Genomic DNA, 16,736 nt, shown 5'->3' on the forward strand with positions numbered 1-16,736 from the left:
TTGTTAAAGTATCAGTATTCTCCAGTAATAAGTGGGCACACCGTGAATACAGTGATGGATAAAAGCAAGTAAGGCTTTCTACTTTTTAAAGTTTTTTTTTTAATCTTTTAAAAAAATTTTTTTAATATTTATTTTCCCTTTTGTTGCCCTTGTTGTTTATTATTATTGTAGTTATTATTGCTGCTGCTGTTGTCATCATTGTTGGATAGGACAGAGAGAAATGGAGAGAGGAGGGGAAGACAGAGAAGGGGAGAGAAAGACAGACACCTGCAGACCTGATTCACCTCTTATGAAGCCGGGGTCTAGAACTGGACCTTATGCCGCTGGTCCTTGTGCTTCGCGCCACGTGCGCGCTTAACCGCTGAGCTACTGCCCGACTCCCGGCTTTCTGCTTTTTACATAGAAATAATGTCTCTGCATGCCCCAGCCTTTTCCTGCTGGTTTTGGTTTGTTTTTCTTTCCCATTTCTGGACTGTGGCCAGGTAAAAAAATTGGAGGTATGTATTTCAAGAACTTAAGTCCTTGAATTGTCTTTACAAATGCTATCTAGAATTACTGAAGCATAAGGAGATCACCACCTTTAAAAGTATTCAGGAAAATGGACAAATAAAACCGAACACATTAAAAAATTTACGTCTGAGTTTATAATTTTAGTTTAAATCATTTTAATATGATATATTAATAATACTTGTATTTAATAGCACTGTCATAAGTATACCCCAAGAGAAGCAAATCTGGTATACTATTATTTAACTTATGACCAAAAAAATAGAATAATTTGATAAATTAGACTACTAAGCTGCAATTCTCCTGAAGTAATTAATACATATTAGTGGAGAAAAGGAATATTATGAGTAAATATAGTGGCTATTATCAAAATAGCAGAGAAAAATCCTCCATGAAAAAAAAAACACCTCAAAATAATTAAGCCTCCTCTCTATATATATCTCCTGACACAGGAATTAGTGCGACTTGAAGAGATAAAATAAGACTATGACAATATTATTTCAATAACTTCACAAGAAAGTAGTAACAACAGTCATCTCTTCCTTATACTTTGAATGGCTGACGTGGTGTGAAGGCATTTGGCATCAGAACTGTGGTTGTTCTGAGTAAAACAGAGATTCTTTCTTGCACACACTATCATAAACATGTGGCTCAGTTATGAACTGGAATATATAAACACTTGCACATTTCCCAATCCTTATCTAGCAACCCATCTACTAAAAAGGAAACAAAGTTTAGCAAGGAAGTGTCTAGTTACTGAAATGACTTTTTTATTTTCATTGCTTTTTTTTAAACATTATTATGAGCTAATGTTTATGTTTTGTTTTGTTTTTTGCCTCCAGGTAATCACTGGGGCTTGGTGCCTGCACTACAAATCCACTGCTCCTGGAGGCTATTTTTTCCCCTTTTCTTGCCCTTGCTGTTTATCATTGTTGTTGTTACTACTGTTGTTGTTAAGATAGGACAGAAAGAAATTGAGAGAGGAGGGGAGACAAAGAGGGGGGGGAGAAAGACAGACACCTGCAGACCTCCTTCACCACCTGTGAAGCAACCCCCGTGCTGCAGGTGGGGAGCTGGGGGCTGGAACCGGGATCTTTAAACTGGTCCTGTGCTTTGTGCCATGTGTGCTTAACCCACTGTGCTACCGCCTGGACCCTGAGGCCAATGTTTTTTAATATTCAACATCATGTTGTCCATACCTAGAAAACCAGGAGGCAAAACAACATTCTTTTTTTGTTTGTTTGTTTTTTAACCAGAGCTCAGCTCTGGCTTATGGTGGTGCAGGGGATTGAACCTGGGACTCTGGAGCATCAGGCACATAACAGTCTCTTTGCATAACTATTATGCTACCTACCCTTTCCCTACAAAACAACATTCTGAAAAGCACTAGTGATCTTTGTAATCTTTGAAACTTTTTACCCTAAATTAATTTTATTTTACTTAATGTTAGAATTTTGCAAAGTAAATGATTTATATATATGTGCAATTTAATATTTTACATTAGCTTATTTGCCATCTGTATAATAGAGCCCTTCTCAGTGGAAACTTGACAAATATTAAAAATATAAATCAGATTGATGGCTGGAGTTCTTACAAATGCTCTGTGTGATTCTCAGAGAGGAAACATTGGTCCTACAACCTGAGAACCATTTTAATGGCTTGCAATAAATCTAAGAGACTGGATTTTTTTCCCCCATTGGATTTAAATTAGCAATGAGCATTAACCCTGAAAGGTAATGTAAGCATTTGACAAGTACTTTACAGATGCTTTATTGGGTTTCTGTCTAGGCAAGCCTATATAGCATTAAAACATTAAGTGATTTTTAAAAATATAGTACCTACTTTAGAAATACAACTGAAAGCAGCTGTGGAATAGACTTCACAGGAGTAAGACTATGCTGCATAGATGCTAAAACATTCTCCAACTGGTAATACATTGCAAGTTATTACTTCAGAGAAGGACTTCTGCATTCAGTAAAGATTCTCAAAGTCTGGACTGTTAGCTGAACCCATTATCTGGGGACACTTTTTTTTTTTGGCACTTGATTTTTTAAAAAGTACTGGGATATAGCCTACATTAACTGAACTACTATTTCTGGAGATTGACTAGAAGATGATACATTTTAATATGCAATATGATGATTCTGATGCAAAATGAAGTTTGAGACCCATTGTTTCATAAGGCATAATAGTTCTATATATTCTTTCAATCAGATGTTGATATAAAGAAGCTTCATAGAGACTTGTGGTTATGAGTCCCTCTGCTATCTCCCCCCCCCATACACACACACTCCCTACTCAACTGGTCAAGTTTCTACCATAACGCACACCACTTTGAGGCTATAGCACTGTGAAAGAAAGAGAATCATCCTTTCTTTTGCTGATACTGTGATACTGAATCTTTTGCTCCTCACATAAATATTGAAAACAAACAAGTTAGTCTTCTTCAATACAAGTTAATGTTTATCCAGGCTTATGACTTATAAATCACTATTTTCTAAAAGGTTTGCATAGCTCAAAGCCATTCTAAAAATCAAATTAAAAAATCACCAGTTGGGGTTGGTTGGTGGCTCACCCAGTTAAGTGTCCACATTACTATGCAGCAGGACCTGAGTTCGAACCTCTGCTCCCCACCTGCGGGGGGAAATGCTTCATGAGCAGTGAAGCAGATCTACAGGTATCTTTCTCTCTCCCTATATCCTCCCTTTGCTCTCAATTTCTCAATGTCCTACCCAATAAAATGAAAGGGAAAAAAATGACCAGTCCAAAACCTTTAAATATTTTTCAAATAAAAACATGTTTACACAGATTCACTAACAGCAAAAAAACTCAATTAACTAATACCCTGTTAATTCTACCTAGAGACAGCCATCCTCAAGACATACGATATATGCCTCAGCTGATGCCTATTCTATTTTTTTTTTTAAAACATTTGCTCTGTTACTACCATAATACCTTAAAGCTAAGACATCAAGGGTAGGGGTTAGCAGCACAATGTTTATACAAAGAGACTCTCATGGCCTAGGGCTCCAAAGTCGCAGGCTCAATCCCCTACACCAACATAAGCCAGAGCTGAGCAATGCTCTGGTAAAAAATTTTTAAAAATAATAAATAAAAAGTAAAATAAAAAAATATGGGAGTCTGGCGGTAGTGCAGTGGGTTAAGTGCAGGTGGCGCAAAGCACAAGGACAGGCATTAGGATCCCAGTTCAAGCCCCCGGCTCCCCACCGGCAGGGTCGCTAAATGGGTAGTGAAGTAGGTCTGCAGGTGTCTTTCTCTCCCCCTCTGTTTTCCCCTCCTCTCTCCATTTCTCTCTGTCCTATCTAACAACAATGACATCAATTACAACAACAACTACAAAAACAATTTTAAAAAGGGCTACAAAAGGGAAAATAATAATAAATTAAAAAGAAATACTCAGACATCATGTACTACTTTGATTGTTGTGAGAATCAGCAATTGTCTGGAGAAAAAAAAAACCCAAGACATTTATTAAGAGTACATAAAAATGTCATTTGGCTAGTGTGAAAAATACCTTCAGGCATGCATGACAAAATTTTTAGGTTGGAACACCATGATGTTTATAATCAATTCCTTAAAATACTTTGAGCATAAAAAGAGGTGAGAAAAAAATCTTGATTAAAAAATGTTTGCCTTAGAAATGTACAAACCAGTTGACTGGTCCCCCTGTGTTTCCTTTTATTACATGTAATTAAACACTTTCCCACACACACATGAATAGCATTCACATAATAGGAAAGATTAAGGTAAAATAAATTTGAACAAAGTATTTAAGACTATAAATGTTCATTTACCAATCCCTGACTCCCAAGCATGAAAGCATATCACTTGAAAAAATTTAACGTAGACATAAAGATTAATTTAAAGTCATGACATATTTTTTCTATGCAAAAACACATCATGGCTTTCCCAACACTCCAAAAATGTATGTGGCACAAGAGACTAAACCGAGGGTCACATGCATCAAAGTCCTGCATTCTACAAGGTGAGTTACTTCCCTCGCCAACAAATAAATGCTCAGTGTTAGTCACTCAGAAGCAAAGGTAGGTTAGAACTTAGCAGCTTAAACTGGCATACTCACTAGAGTATTAGCAAGAAATACATCTTCACAAGGAGTTTGCTACTTTTCTTACAAAGGATAACCCTACATAAATAGAGTGATTTACTCAGAATTGTAAATGGCTAGAAATAAAATGACTATAATTTCCAAATCTGGGCTGGGGACATAGCATAGTGGTTATGCAAAAAGACTGTCATGCTTGAGACTATCATGTCCCAGGTTCAATTTCCGGCACCACCAGAAGCCAGTAGTCTAGAAAGAAAAAAGATTCCCCAAATCTCTAGCACCAGGTGAATTCCAACAAAAGGTAAACAAGTGGAAGTTGGGTGGTAATGCAGAGGGTTAAGCGCATGTGGCGCAAAGCCCAAGGACTGGTGTAAGGATACAGTTCGAGCCCTTGGCCCCCCACCTGCAGGGGAGTCGCTTCACAAGTGGTGAAGCAGGTCTGCAGGTGTCTTATCTTTCTCTTTCCCTCCTCTCTCCATTTCTCTCTGTCCTATCCAACAACAAAGACAGACAACAATAATAACTACAACAATAAAACAACAAAGGCAACAAAAAGGGAATAAATAAATATTTTTAAAGAAGTCAAAAGGTAAACAAGTAAGAAGAAAATCTATTTGATTTGGACATGTTTTATAAGCCCTCTGCCTAGTTGGAAATTGGAAGGAAGGAAGGGAGGGAGGGAGGGAGGGAGGGAGGAAGGAAGGAAGGAAAGAAGGAAGGGAGTGAAGGAAGAAAAAAGGAAGGAGGGAGGGTGGGAGGGAAGGAAGGAAGGAAACATAAAAATGTTCTTAAGACTTGAGGAGGAGGAGGCTCAGAGGTAGAGCTTGCTTTGAATGCATGAACCCCTGGGTTTGGCCCCAGCATTACTTTAAACATTACGAACAGCTGGTGCTCTGGTCTCTCTCTCTTTCTAGTAAAAAAATAAAAGTCTACATGATTTAAACTATCAATTCATATTAAATCAGGTGCATTTTCCATTATGTACAAAAAAAATTACCAAAAACCATAGAACATCTAAGATAGAAAACCTCTTTAGCCAGAGTACTTCTAAAAAATACAAATACTATTCCTTTAATTACCTGATTTCAGGAGATGAAGAGATTTCATTTGTGTCTGTCCTTTTATTTCTGGGAAATGATGGACTAGCCGGAGGCATCTCACCACTTAAGCGGTCTGGGAAAATTCGGTCTTTATTTAAATTAATTTCTGAATAGGGGCAGTTGGCAGCACTGAAAGAGTAGAAGAAAAGAACATTTCCATTATTCACTTGTCTCAACTAAAAATTACAGGCTACACAACATAAAATTCTAAAATTTAACTGAATATGCCATATATACATGTCTGATTAGATATGTAGTATAAAATGGTGCCGCCCTACTAAGGAAAGAGAGAGGCAGGCTGGGAGTATGAGTCGACCAGGCAACACCCATGTTCAGCAGAGAAGCAATTACAGACCAGACCTTCCACCTTCTGCATCCCACAATGATCTTGGGTCCATGCTTCCAGAGGAATAAAGAATAGGAAAGCTGTAGTCCGGGAGGCGGTGCAGTGGATAAAGCGCTTGACTCTCAAGCGTGAGGTCCTGAGTTCAAGCCCGCAGCACATGTACCAGGGTGATGTCTGATTCTTTCTCTCTCTCCTCCTATGTTTCTCATCAGTAAAGAAGTAAAATCTTTAAAAAATTATTCTATTTATTTATTTTTTTATTTAAGAAAGGAGACATTAACAAAACCATAGAATAAGAGGGGTACAATTCCACACAATTCCCATAACCCAATCTCCATATCCCATCCCCTCCCCTGATAGCTTTCCCATTCTATATCTCTCTGGGAGTATGTACTCAGGGTCATTGTGGGTTGCAGAAGGTGGAAGTTCTGGCTTCTGTAATTGCTTCCCCGCTGAACATGGGCGTTGACTGGTTGATCCATACTCCCAGTCTGCCTCTCTCTTTCCCTAACAGGGTGGGGCTCTGAGGAAGCGGAGCTCCAGTACACATTGATGGGGTCGTCTGTCCAGAAAAAATTATTTTAAAAAAATAGGAAAGCTATCAGGGGAAGGGGAGATCTGGTGTTGGGATCTGTGTGGAGTTGTACCCCTCTTATCCTATGGTTTTGTCAATGTTTCCTTTTTATAAATAAAAATAAATTAAAAATTAAGAAAAATGATTTATCTTTACCATATAAGTTAAATGGATTCTGTCAGAAAATATCTCTCAATGCTGGATTTTTTCTGAAGCAATATGGTGCAATTTTTGGAAGTACACCTTGTCACCAAAGAGTTCAAGGCAAGAACCCTACACATTTCTGGGAATCATCAGCCTCTAAGAGAAATGCTTAAGATACTGGAGCCTTACCTCTCCAGATCCCTGCTCCATAGGGAAAGAGAGAGACAGGCTGGGAGTATGGATCAACCTGTCAACACCCATGTTCAGCAGGGAAGCAATTACAGAAGATAGACCTTCCACCTTCTGCACCCCAAAATGGTCCACACTCCCAGAGGGTTAAAGAATAGGAAAGCTATCAAAGGAGGGGATTAGACATGGAACTCTGGGAGTGGGTATTGTGTAGAAATGTACCTCTCTTATAATTTATAGCTAATCTTGTATCTATCATGAAAAAGGACTGAAGTTTAACCTGGGTTAAGATGCATCTAATTCACTTCCTTTCCACCAGTGACCACTGATAGGCAGTTCAGGTGCCACTTGAACTGCCTATCATCCAAGTAAAGGAAGTCCAGGTCACTAACTGTTAATTCATTATAAAATTAGACATTCCGATGTCTGGGTCTCAGCTTTCCAGAATAACTGAGAAATCTCTATACCTCAGAAAAAAAAAAAAAAACACTTAACCCTCCAACTAACTGTGCAAGTTTGCCACTTGGAAATGGTTAGTACTTTAGTAAAATTAAATTATTTACTCAGTTTAGGTGAAAGTGGAAATGTTTTAAAATACTACATGGAATGGGAAGGCTATCAAGGGAGGGGATGGGATATGGAGATCGGGTTATGGGAATTGTGCGCAATTGTACCCCTCTTATTCTATGGTTTTGTTAATGTCTCCTTTCTTAAATAAAAAATAAAAAAAAAGTTAAAAAAAATACTGCATGTAAAAGAATTAGATACATCCCCTAGGAAGAAGAAGAAGTTTCAAATCTCATAGCTTATAAAATCTATTACAAGGGCTAGGCAAATGATGCACCTGGTAAGACTGTATACAACATGATTCCCCAGGACCCAGGTTGAAATTCATAGTCTCTACCTGTGTGTGTGGTGGGGTGGGGTGGGGGTAGTAACAAGTGATGATGCAGTGCTGCAGGTCTCTTTCTCTCTCTTTCCACTCTGTTTCTCTTTCTCTGTTCCTCTCTATTTCTATCTCTATCAAAGAAAGAGAGAGAGAGAGAGAAAGAGAAAGGCAGGCCACAGGTAGGAGCAGAGTCTGGAAAAAAAATTTTTTTTAAATTAAATGTAAAAATCTATTACAGATATAAGTAAAAATGCACATTTTATTTTCCTTATTATATGCTGACTTACGTTGTTATCTGTACGAAAAGGTACAGAACATTTGATCGTATGTTGACATACATGTATATAGTACTAAACCAACAACTATAAGTAGTAACAAAGAGCATTTACTATATACTAAAGTGCTGTGCTCAGTGCTTTATGTGTAGTATTCTGCTTAGGTCTTTATAATAAACTATGAGAAATGCTTTCCAAGTAACAAACTAGGGTATGAAAGGTTAGATAACTTCCATCTTTAATTATTTACCTCATGTGTTCACTTTCTAAATATTTCTTCAGCAAATATTTATCACATTATCTAATGTATGCTAATTACCTTTCTTGGCTGTGAAGCCATAGGGGAAATACATTTTTTGGCTTCTTTTCACAAATTTTGCACTTGTTGTAGAAGCATCGTTATGTTTATGTATCATTAAACACCTAGATTTACAATTACTGAATTGTATACAACTATATAAACATCTATACATTTACCTTGGAATTTTGTCAGACACAAAGAATACTTTTTCTTTTAGAATGACAAGTTCTAGTCCTAATCCTACCTACTACTCCAACATTGGGAGTATTTGTGAAATTCTTAAATCAGACGAGTTCCCAATTTATACAAGAGTTTAGACAACTCTCTGAGTGCAGCCCCTACACACACACACAGAGAGAGAGAGAGAGAGAGTGAGAGAGACAGACAGACAGAGAGAGGAGAATGTCTTTCTAGATCACTGTGTAAACAACTCAGAGAGAAGGAATATAGCCAGTCAGAATCGGACTGTCTTAATGATCTTTTTTTTTTTTTTTTAATTATTAAAGTCAGAGAGGAACTTTAAATTCTAAATATAATGCAGTCTTTCAAGCAGCGATACACTAATGGATCACAAGATCTACTTAGCAAGCCCTTGATGATCACTTGTCGCTTTTATACTAGTATCATCACTTCTTTTCAACATAGAGAAAAGCCTACTACTATTTCACACACTTTCAATTTTTATACCCACTATAAAAAAGAATGGGAAGCCAGCTAGTTCCTGAAGTAGAAGGTTGGGAAAAAAAATAGGATCCCACAAAATGCAGACAGTGTATTTAGTAGTGGTACATGTTCAAAGGGGTGGATAATGCCCTGGCAGAAGTCTGTGGCAGAAATTTATAACCAGGTTCTTTTTCTTTAAATCTCTTTTTAAAGTTATGTGGAATTGTACCCCTCTTGTCCTACAATCTTGTTGATCATTATTAAACCACTCATTTAAAATCTCTAGAGAATATTGTTTTGTTTTTTTTTTTAATTTGGTAAGATAGAGAGAAATTGATAGAGTAAGACAGAAACACCTGCAGTACTATTCACTGTTTATCCCCCTGCAGGTAGGGACCAGGGAATTGAACCTGGATCCTTACACACAGCAATGTCTGAGCTCAACCAGGTGCACCACCGCCTCACCCCTTAGGACTTGGTTCTAAATGTACTCCCCTGCTTTAGCTACTACTTAATAAGCACAATTTCTGAATTCCTTTTTTCCCCAGTCTGTAACAAGGATGACAATTATAATTACCATGGATGAAGTACATTATCCAGGTATAATGCTTTGCTCCTATTACCTCTTACAGCTGTTGGAAACTTTTTTTTTTTTAATGTTCTATTTTAGTGGAGGGAGGGAGGGGAGAGGGAGGGAGGGGGAGAGGGAGAGGGAGGGAGAGAGAGAGAGAGAGAGAGACTGAGACCAAGACCAGACACTGCTCAACTCTGGCTTATGCTTATGGTGGTGCTGTGGGCTGAACCTAGGACCTCAGAACCTCAGGCCCGTGAATTTTGCATAACCCAATTTTGCTGTGTCCCCAGTCCAGAATCTGTTCTAATGTTCATTTTATAGATGTAGAATATGAGATTTTCTAAATGGAGCATTATTAGTGTCACTTAATAAGTTCTTGGGTGGTTTGGAAGGTGACGCAGTGGGTATGGGTAAAGTGTTGGACTGTTAAAGATGAGGTCCTGAGTTCAGTCCCAGCAGCATATGTACCAATGATGTCTGGTTCTCTCTCTCTCCTCTTATCCCTCTCATTAATAAATATAAACATATATAAAAAAATAAGATCTTGGTAGAATTAGACTATGAACCCTGTGTTCTGTTAAAATACATCAGTAAATAGTACCTAGAAATACTGAAGAATTTCCTTTTCCCCAGTCTACGACAATAATTCATCTGAGAGAACCATCTTACAGAAAGATGCTTCTTTATATAACTAGTATGTATTCAGTTACAATTTAACTTCTGCAAATCTTCCCATTTTTGAGTCTATAACACATATGCAGTTTCAAAAGTTAGTAATTTCATAAACTCATCAGTGCTTATCAATTTTACTTGGGAATGATTGGCTCTCGTTAGATTTATAATTATTTTTACTCCCTTATATACTTTCTATAGATTTATAATTATTTTTACTTCCTCATATACTTTCTAGTTACAAAACAAGTCAGGTGTGAGTCATTACATACCTGAGTATTTAGTCTCAGATACATACGGTTACACATACACACTTAACTCATGTCACCATTATGCAATTCCCCAGAGTGTAGAATCACATGGTTCTCTACTATAAGGGTTTTACTAGGGGATACCCTGCTCTATTAGGAAAAAAAAAATCACGATATATATATATATAATGATATAGATACAGATATATATATATACACAAAAAAATATATATCGGTAACAATGGTCACTCTAAGTAGGTTTTTTTTTTTTTCCTTTCTTCCTATCTAGAGACTGAGAAGACAGAGACACAGAAAAGCAGTAAAAAAGAGACCACAGCACAGAAGCTTCCTCCAGTGTGTTGGGGACTGGGCTTAAACCTGGGTCACATACAGGACAAAACAGCACACTATCCAAGAGAGCTCATTTGCTGGCCCTGAGGCAGTTTTCTCAGGGGAGCTTGTTTGGCTTATTAAGAAAGGGGGAAGAACAGTTACTTCATTGCTCCCCAATCCTTTAATTGCAATCCTTCACTTGGAAATACATTTACTTAAACGACTCCATAATATGTTCATAATATGTTTAGAAACATAATATGTTTCTAAATATTCAGATGATTATTCTTTTTTGTTGTTACTGCCATTGGGGCTTCACTGCATGTGACAAATTTCCTGGATACAGAGCACAGGGGACCTATACCAAAGGTTCCTGTAATATGGAAAACGGGTTGAACCTAGATGACCATTCTTATAATCTGTCCTAACAAACAAACAAGTAAAAGGCAAGCTTCATCATGCCAGTGTGCTTTGAGTTAGCTTAGCAGTGAAGAGTAGAGATGCACAAAGCGCAATGACTGGCATAAGGATCCCAGTTCGAGCCCCCGGCTCTCCACCTGCAGGGGGTTGCTTCACAGGCAATGAGGCAGATCTGCAGGTGTCTTTCTCTCTCCTTCTCTGTCTTCCCCTCCTCTCTCCATTTCTCTCTGTCCTATCCAACAACGACATCAATAACAACAACAATAACTACAGGAAGAAAGCAACAAGGGCAACAAAAGGGAATAAATAAATATTAAAAAAATATTTTAAAAAAAGAGTAGAGATGTAAGTGCTGTAGAAATCTGGAATGAACCCTGGTTCTGCCACTATATGAGCTAAGACTTTCCTCTTCTGTGAAACAAGAACTGGAATAGTGCCTGCTTCATAGAGCTGCTGTGTGGATTCCATGAGAAAGCACATGCAAATTCTAAATTAGTACTTAATCAAAGATTTTTATTTACACCAAGTTGGACTTTTCAAGTCTGTGTGTGTGTGTGTGTGTGTGTGTGTGGGTGTGTGTGTGTGTGTGTGTGTGTGTGTGTGTGTGTGTGTGTGTGTGTGTGTGTGTGTGTATGGGGGCTCTTTCCAATGCACGCCTCATCACCTAACCCATCCTAAAACAATGGAGGCACTCGACCAGTGCTTATTCATGTCTGAATGCTGAATCACTAGGATATCTATAGCTTTTGGAGGTGTGTATCAAGGGTTTCTAATTTGTTATTTTAATTTCTGTGGACTTTGTATTCTTTAGAGATCGTTGTAAACACTATTTTCTTCTCTTGTTTAATATCTCTTAATACCAAGTCTTACATAATAAAGATTTGCTTCTAAAGGTAACAGATATTTGGGCTAGATGGTGGCGAACCTTGTAGAACACACATGTTATAATGCACAAGGAGCAGAGTTAAAGGCCCTGGCCCCCACCTGTAAGGGCAGAGCTTCATAGAGCAATGAACAGTGCTGCAGGATTCTCTCTTTCCCCCTCTCTTTTTCTTTACCCTATCTCTCTACCCATTCCTTTTCTTTATTTTTATAAGTTATTTATTTATTTATTTATTTATTTATTTTGAACAGTTAGCAGGTACACAGAATACCATCTCATTGCATATATTTAATTCTCCTCTAGTTTTCTCCCATTCTTAGATCTTTCAGTAGGTAAAACAAATGAATCAACAACATGAAACGTCATAATCTATTATTAATGCCACCTTGCTATAGAAACAGAATTGAGCAATTTTATGGACTTATATCTCTGTTATCTTACACTCTTGTTGATTATTAAATCACTGATAAAAATTTCTAAAATAATTGAGCAATTAGGTTACTGAGTATCTCTGGAGACACCAATATCAGATCTACATCCAACTCCTTCACAGAGAAGAGTTCAACATTCTAAAACATCTTATTCTCTAATTCAACACTGAGGCACATATCCTATTTCTACCCTTTCCTACATCAAAATTACTATTTTAATTTTCAGAGAAATGAGCAACAAATGCTAGGCAGAACAGAATTTTTTTGCTTGAGTGTTTACAAATTTGATTATTCTTGCCCAAAGAGCTATTTTTCCTGTTCTCTAAGCAAAGAATACATATTTTGATATATGTAGTTTCTCAGTAAATTGATGCAAAAAAGAATTTTCTTATTATATTTCTCTAAACAGCATTATCACAAGGACAAAAATAAATGCCACTGAAATGAACCTTCTAGAGAATATTCATATGCAGTAGCTGTTCTACAAATCTACTAATGAAATGGAAATATGAGCTTTGCCTGATGAGAATCAATATATTGCTGGATAAAGAGTTTTGAGTGTTGTAATCAAGATGCCATAGTCAGGAAAACTAGTTGAAAAGAAAAGCTAGTTGAAAGGGCTTAAAAGGAAGGGAAACAGGACTTGGGTAGGAGCTGCCACTGCCACTAATCCTCAGAACTGTATTATCTCTTTACCACCATGGTTCTAGACAAGGAACACTTAGTGTTGTGCATGCATATATGTGGAAGTTACTTCTTTGTCAATACTTGTCCTTTAAACTGCAAGGTTTACTACCAGAGCACTGCTCAGGTCTGGCTTAAGGTGGTGTAGGGGGATTGAACTTAAAACACTGGAGCCTCAGGCACGAGAGTCTCTTTCCATAAACATCATGCTATCTACACCCTATCCCTCCTTTATTCTGAAAGATTAAGTCTCTGTTATGTTTGTACTTACTCCTTCACTCATTTTCCAGCTGGTTTAATCCAGAGTTCAGGGCCATGGGTGGTCAAACCCTATCCTAGTAGTTCAGGGCCTAAGACCAGAACTAAATACTGGACAAGGTGCCTCCCTACTGTAGACATACTCAGACAAATATCTATACTCACTCAGAATAGGACGATTTAAACATACTGAGAGAGCCTAACATGCATATCTTTGGGCTGTGAAAGAAAACTGGAGTACTTACAGAAGACTCATGCATGCTTACTTCTGCAATACATATACTAAAATCAGGAGACTCATACAGATAAAGCAAATATAGGAACATGTAAACTTCATACAAAGAATCAATCTAAAAAGGAATCAATTTTTTCTCTCATTGTGATGAGACAACATAGGATGAAATGACACTATGTGAGGTCATGCTTTACAAGGGTATCAATATCTTTTATATATGACAGGATGACCCACATGAGTGACAGCATTACTTCATACCTGTGAGGACCCAAGTGTCTTGCTCTTTTAAAATGGCCAATCCCTTTACATCCAGGAGTTGAGCATCCACTGTGTTCTGAGGGTTCCATTAATTCTAAGGGACCTACAAAAAAATAGAAATGAATGAATGAACATGCAAAGAAGTTAACCAGAAAATTATAATAGTCAAATGTTTAAGATAAGAATAAGGAAGAAAAAATTTAGTTTTTGAATCATCAAAGAAACAGAAAGACATTTCTATAAAGAGGTTAAAAAAAAAATCCTAAGTCAAGTCTCTAATTCTAATCAGAATATCTTTTCATCTTTATTGACTATCATTCTTTAACTACTCAGTGGTAAGTTTTGCTTTACCGTTCTTTTAAGATGCCACAAATTCAAGGGCCAAGTAGTGGTGCACCTGGTTAAGCGTACACATTATCTACTGTGCACAATGATCCAGGTTCGAGCCCCTGGTACCCACCTGCAGGAGGAAATTCAGGAGTGGTGAAGAACGGCTGATGGTGTCTGCCTTTCTTCCTCTCTTATCTCTCCCTCTCCTATCAGTCTCTCTCTATATATATCCAATAAGTGAATAAATAAAATAAATTTTAAAGAATCTTTAATAAAAAAAGATGTCACAAATTCCAGACATCTAAGTCTGAGCTAATAAAATTCTAATCAATAATTCCAATAAAATGATAATGTGCACATTATGAAGACTTCAAGCAACATACTATAAAAGAACAGTAACAGATTCCACTTATCCTAGCTCACATTTCAGTATAGTCCTAACCCTTTATGTTAGTGTGTAACTTCACATGTTGTTCTAAGCATTCTGATACATAACTATAGTTGGATATAGGCATGTATGAAGCGGTAGTATTTTGACACATGGAAAAGGGCTTCATAAATGTACATTATCGCTTTTTTTTTTTTTTTTTTGCCTCCAGAGTTATCGCTGGGGCTTGGTGCTGACACTATGAATACACTGTTCCTAGTGGCCACTGTTTCCATTTTATTGGGTGTCGGGCAGTAGCACAGCAGGTTAAGTGCAGGTGGCGCCAAGCTCAAGGACCTGCGTAAGGATCCCAGTTTGAGCCCCAGGCTCCCCACCTGCGGGGGGGGGGAGGGGGGTTGCTTCACAGGCAGTGAAGCAGGTCTGCAGGTTTCTATCTTTCTCTCCCCCTCTCTGTCTTCCCCTCGTCTCTCCATTTCTCTCTGTCCTATCCAAGAACAACAACAGTAACAACAACAATAACTACAACAATAAAAAAACAAGGGTAACAAAAGGAAATAAATATTTTAAAATAAGTAAAAGTTTCCATTTTATTGGATAGGAAAGAGAGAAACTGAGAGAGGAGGGGGGAAAAGGGAGAAAGATAGAGGACACCTGCAGAGCTGCTTTGCTGCTTGTGAAACATCCTACCTTCAGGTGGGGACCAGGGGCTTGAACCTGGATCCGATCCTTGTACAGTTCTTTGCACTTAGTACTATGTGCACTTAGCAATGTGTGCCACCACCTGGCCCCTGAAATTTTTTTCTTTGTTCTTCAACTTCATGTCTTACATCTTCTCTATAGTAATATTCTTCTCAATAGTAATATTTTTTAACAACTGTTGCATAGTATGTGCAGTATGAGTGTACTATAATCTATCAGTATTTAACCAGTATTTGTTCCAAGTTTTAATATTTTAAGCATAATTTAACAAATACTATGTGTGCGCCTATATCTTGATAAAACTAATATACTGTGCCCAGAAGTTGAAGTCATTAGACAAGGAAAGCAGACTAAAATTTTAAAATTCTAACAATTTCTATTTGTTTCACTTTTCTTTTTAAACTAATATATTTCTTTTCCTTCAAAACTGACAATCTGGCATAGCAAGACCTTGAGGTATCTTCAAAAAACTGTTAATCCAACTGAAACTTTTATTGGAATTTTAGATTCACATGCAGTTCTAAGTATCGGGAGAATTCCTCAGACACTGCCCAGTTTCTCCCAATATTATTACTTTACAAAAACTACAGTACAAAATCACTATTAAGACACTGGCATATTAAGTTTTGAGTATGACAAATTATCTTACAAAAACTATGTACTAACTTTAAAATGTGTAATTTAAGTTAAAGGACAAGAATGTTTATATGCAGTTTACTTTTCCATACACTGAATTTTATTTTGTGTATTTTTTTATTATCAAGTAATTTAAAACATAGTAAAGAAAAAAGATGTAGAGAAGACAGCCATACTAAAAAATAGGGGGAAAAGATGAGTGTAGGGGGGAAAAAAGTATTAAATCACTATAGAAGAAAATATAAATAGCCATTTAATTATTCCAATATGTCTTACTCAAAGGAGGCTGAAGAGGATGCCCGGTTTTTGAACACCAGCCTACAGGGTGAATATCAGGAGAATCTGCATCTATCCAGTAATCGTAGCAACTACTCCAACCATCAAAGTGAACCTGGATAGCAAAAGGAAATTAACAAGTCAAAAAAATGTCTTACATATAGGTCAAAAAGGTTTCTACAGTAAAAGCTCTAAATACACCTGCCAGTTTCATTCTCTTCTAATCACATATTTAATACTACATAAATAAATCATTTCAGTTATTTAAATGATTCCATTCACAACATTTATTAAAATCTTTATTAAACATTTAAGTTACCTTCAATATTATCT

The 16,736-nt window shown here is 37.1% G+C and overlaps 1 protein-coding gene across 2 annotated transcripts in view; it reads right to left on the reverse strand.

Annotated features, from left to right (window-relative positions):
• The window catches only part of L3MBTL3 (L3MBTL histone methyl-lysine binding protein 3), a 96,893-nt gene that overhangs the window by 29,517 nt on the left and 50,640 nt on the right, over positions 1-16,736 (reverse strand). For both annotated transcript variants that reach the window (XM_060190484.1, XM_060190483.1), the window contains 3 exons: positions 16,404-16,518; positions 14,075-14,177; positions 5,674-5,823 (listed from right to left, as the gene is read on the reverse strand). In XM_060190484.1, coding sequence (XP_060046467.1) covers positions 5,674-5,823; positions 14,075-14,177; positions 16,404-16,518 — 368 coding nt within the window. The remainder of the gene's footprint in view (positions 1-5,673; positions 5,824-14,074; positions 14,178-16,403; positions 16,519-16,736) is intronic.

The sequence above is a fragment of the Erinaceus europaeus genome, chromosome 4, assembly GCF_950295315.1.
Source record: "Erinaceus europaeus chromosome 4, mEriEur2.1, whole genome shotgun sequence".
Taxonomy (NCBI): Eukaryota; Metazoa; Chordata; class Mammalia; order Eulipotyphla; family Erinaceidae; genus Erinaceus; species Erinaceus europaeus.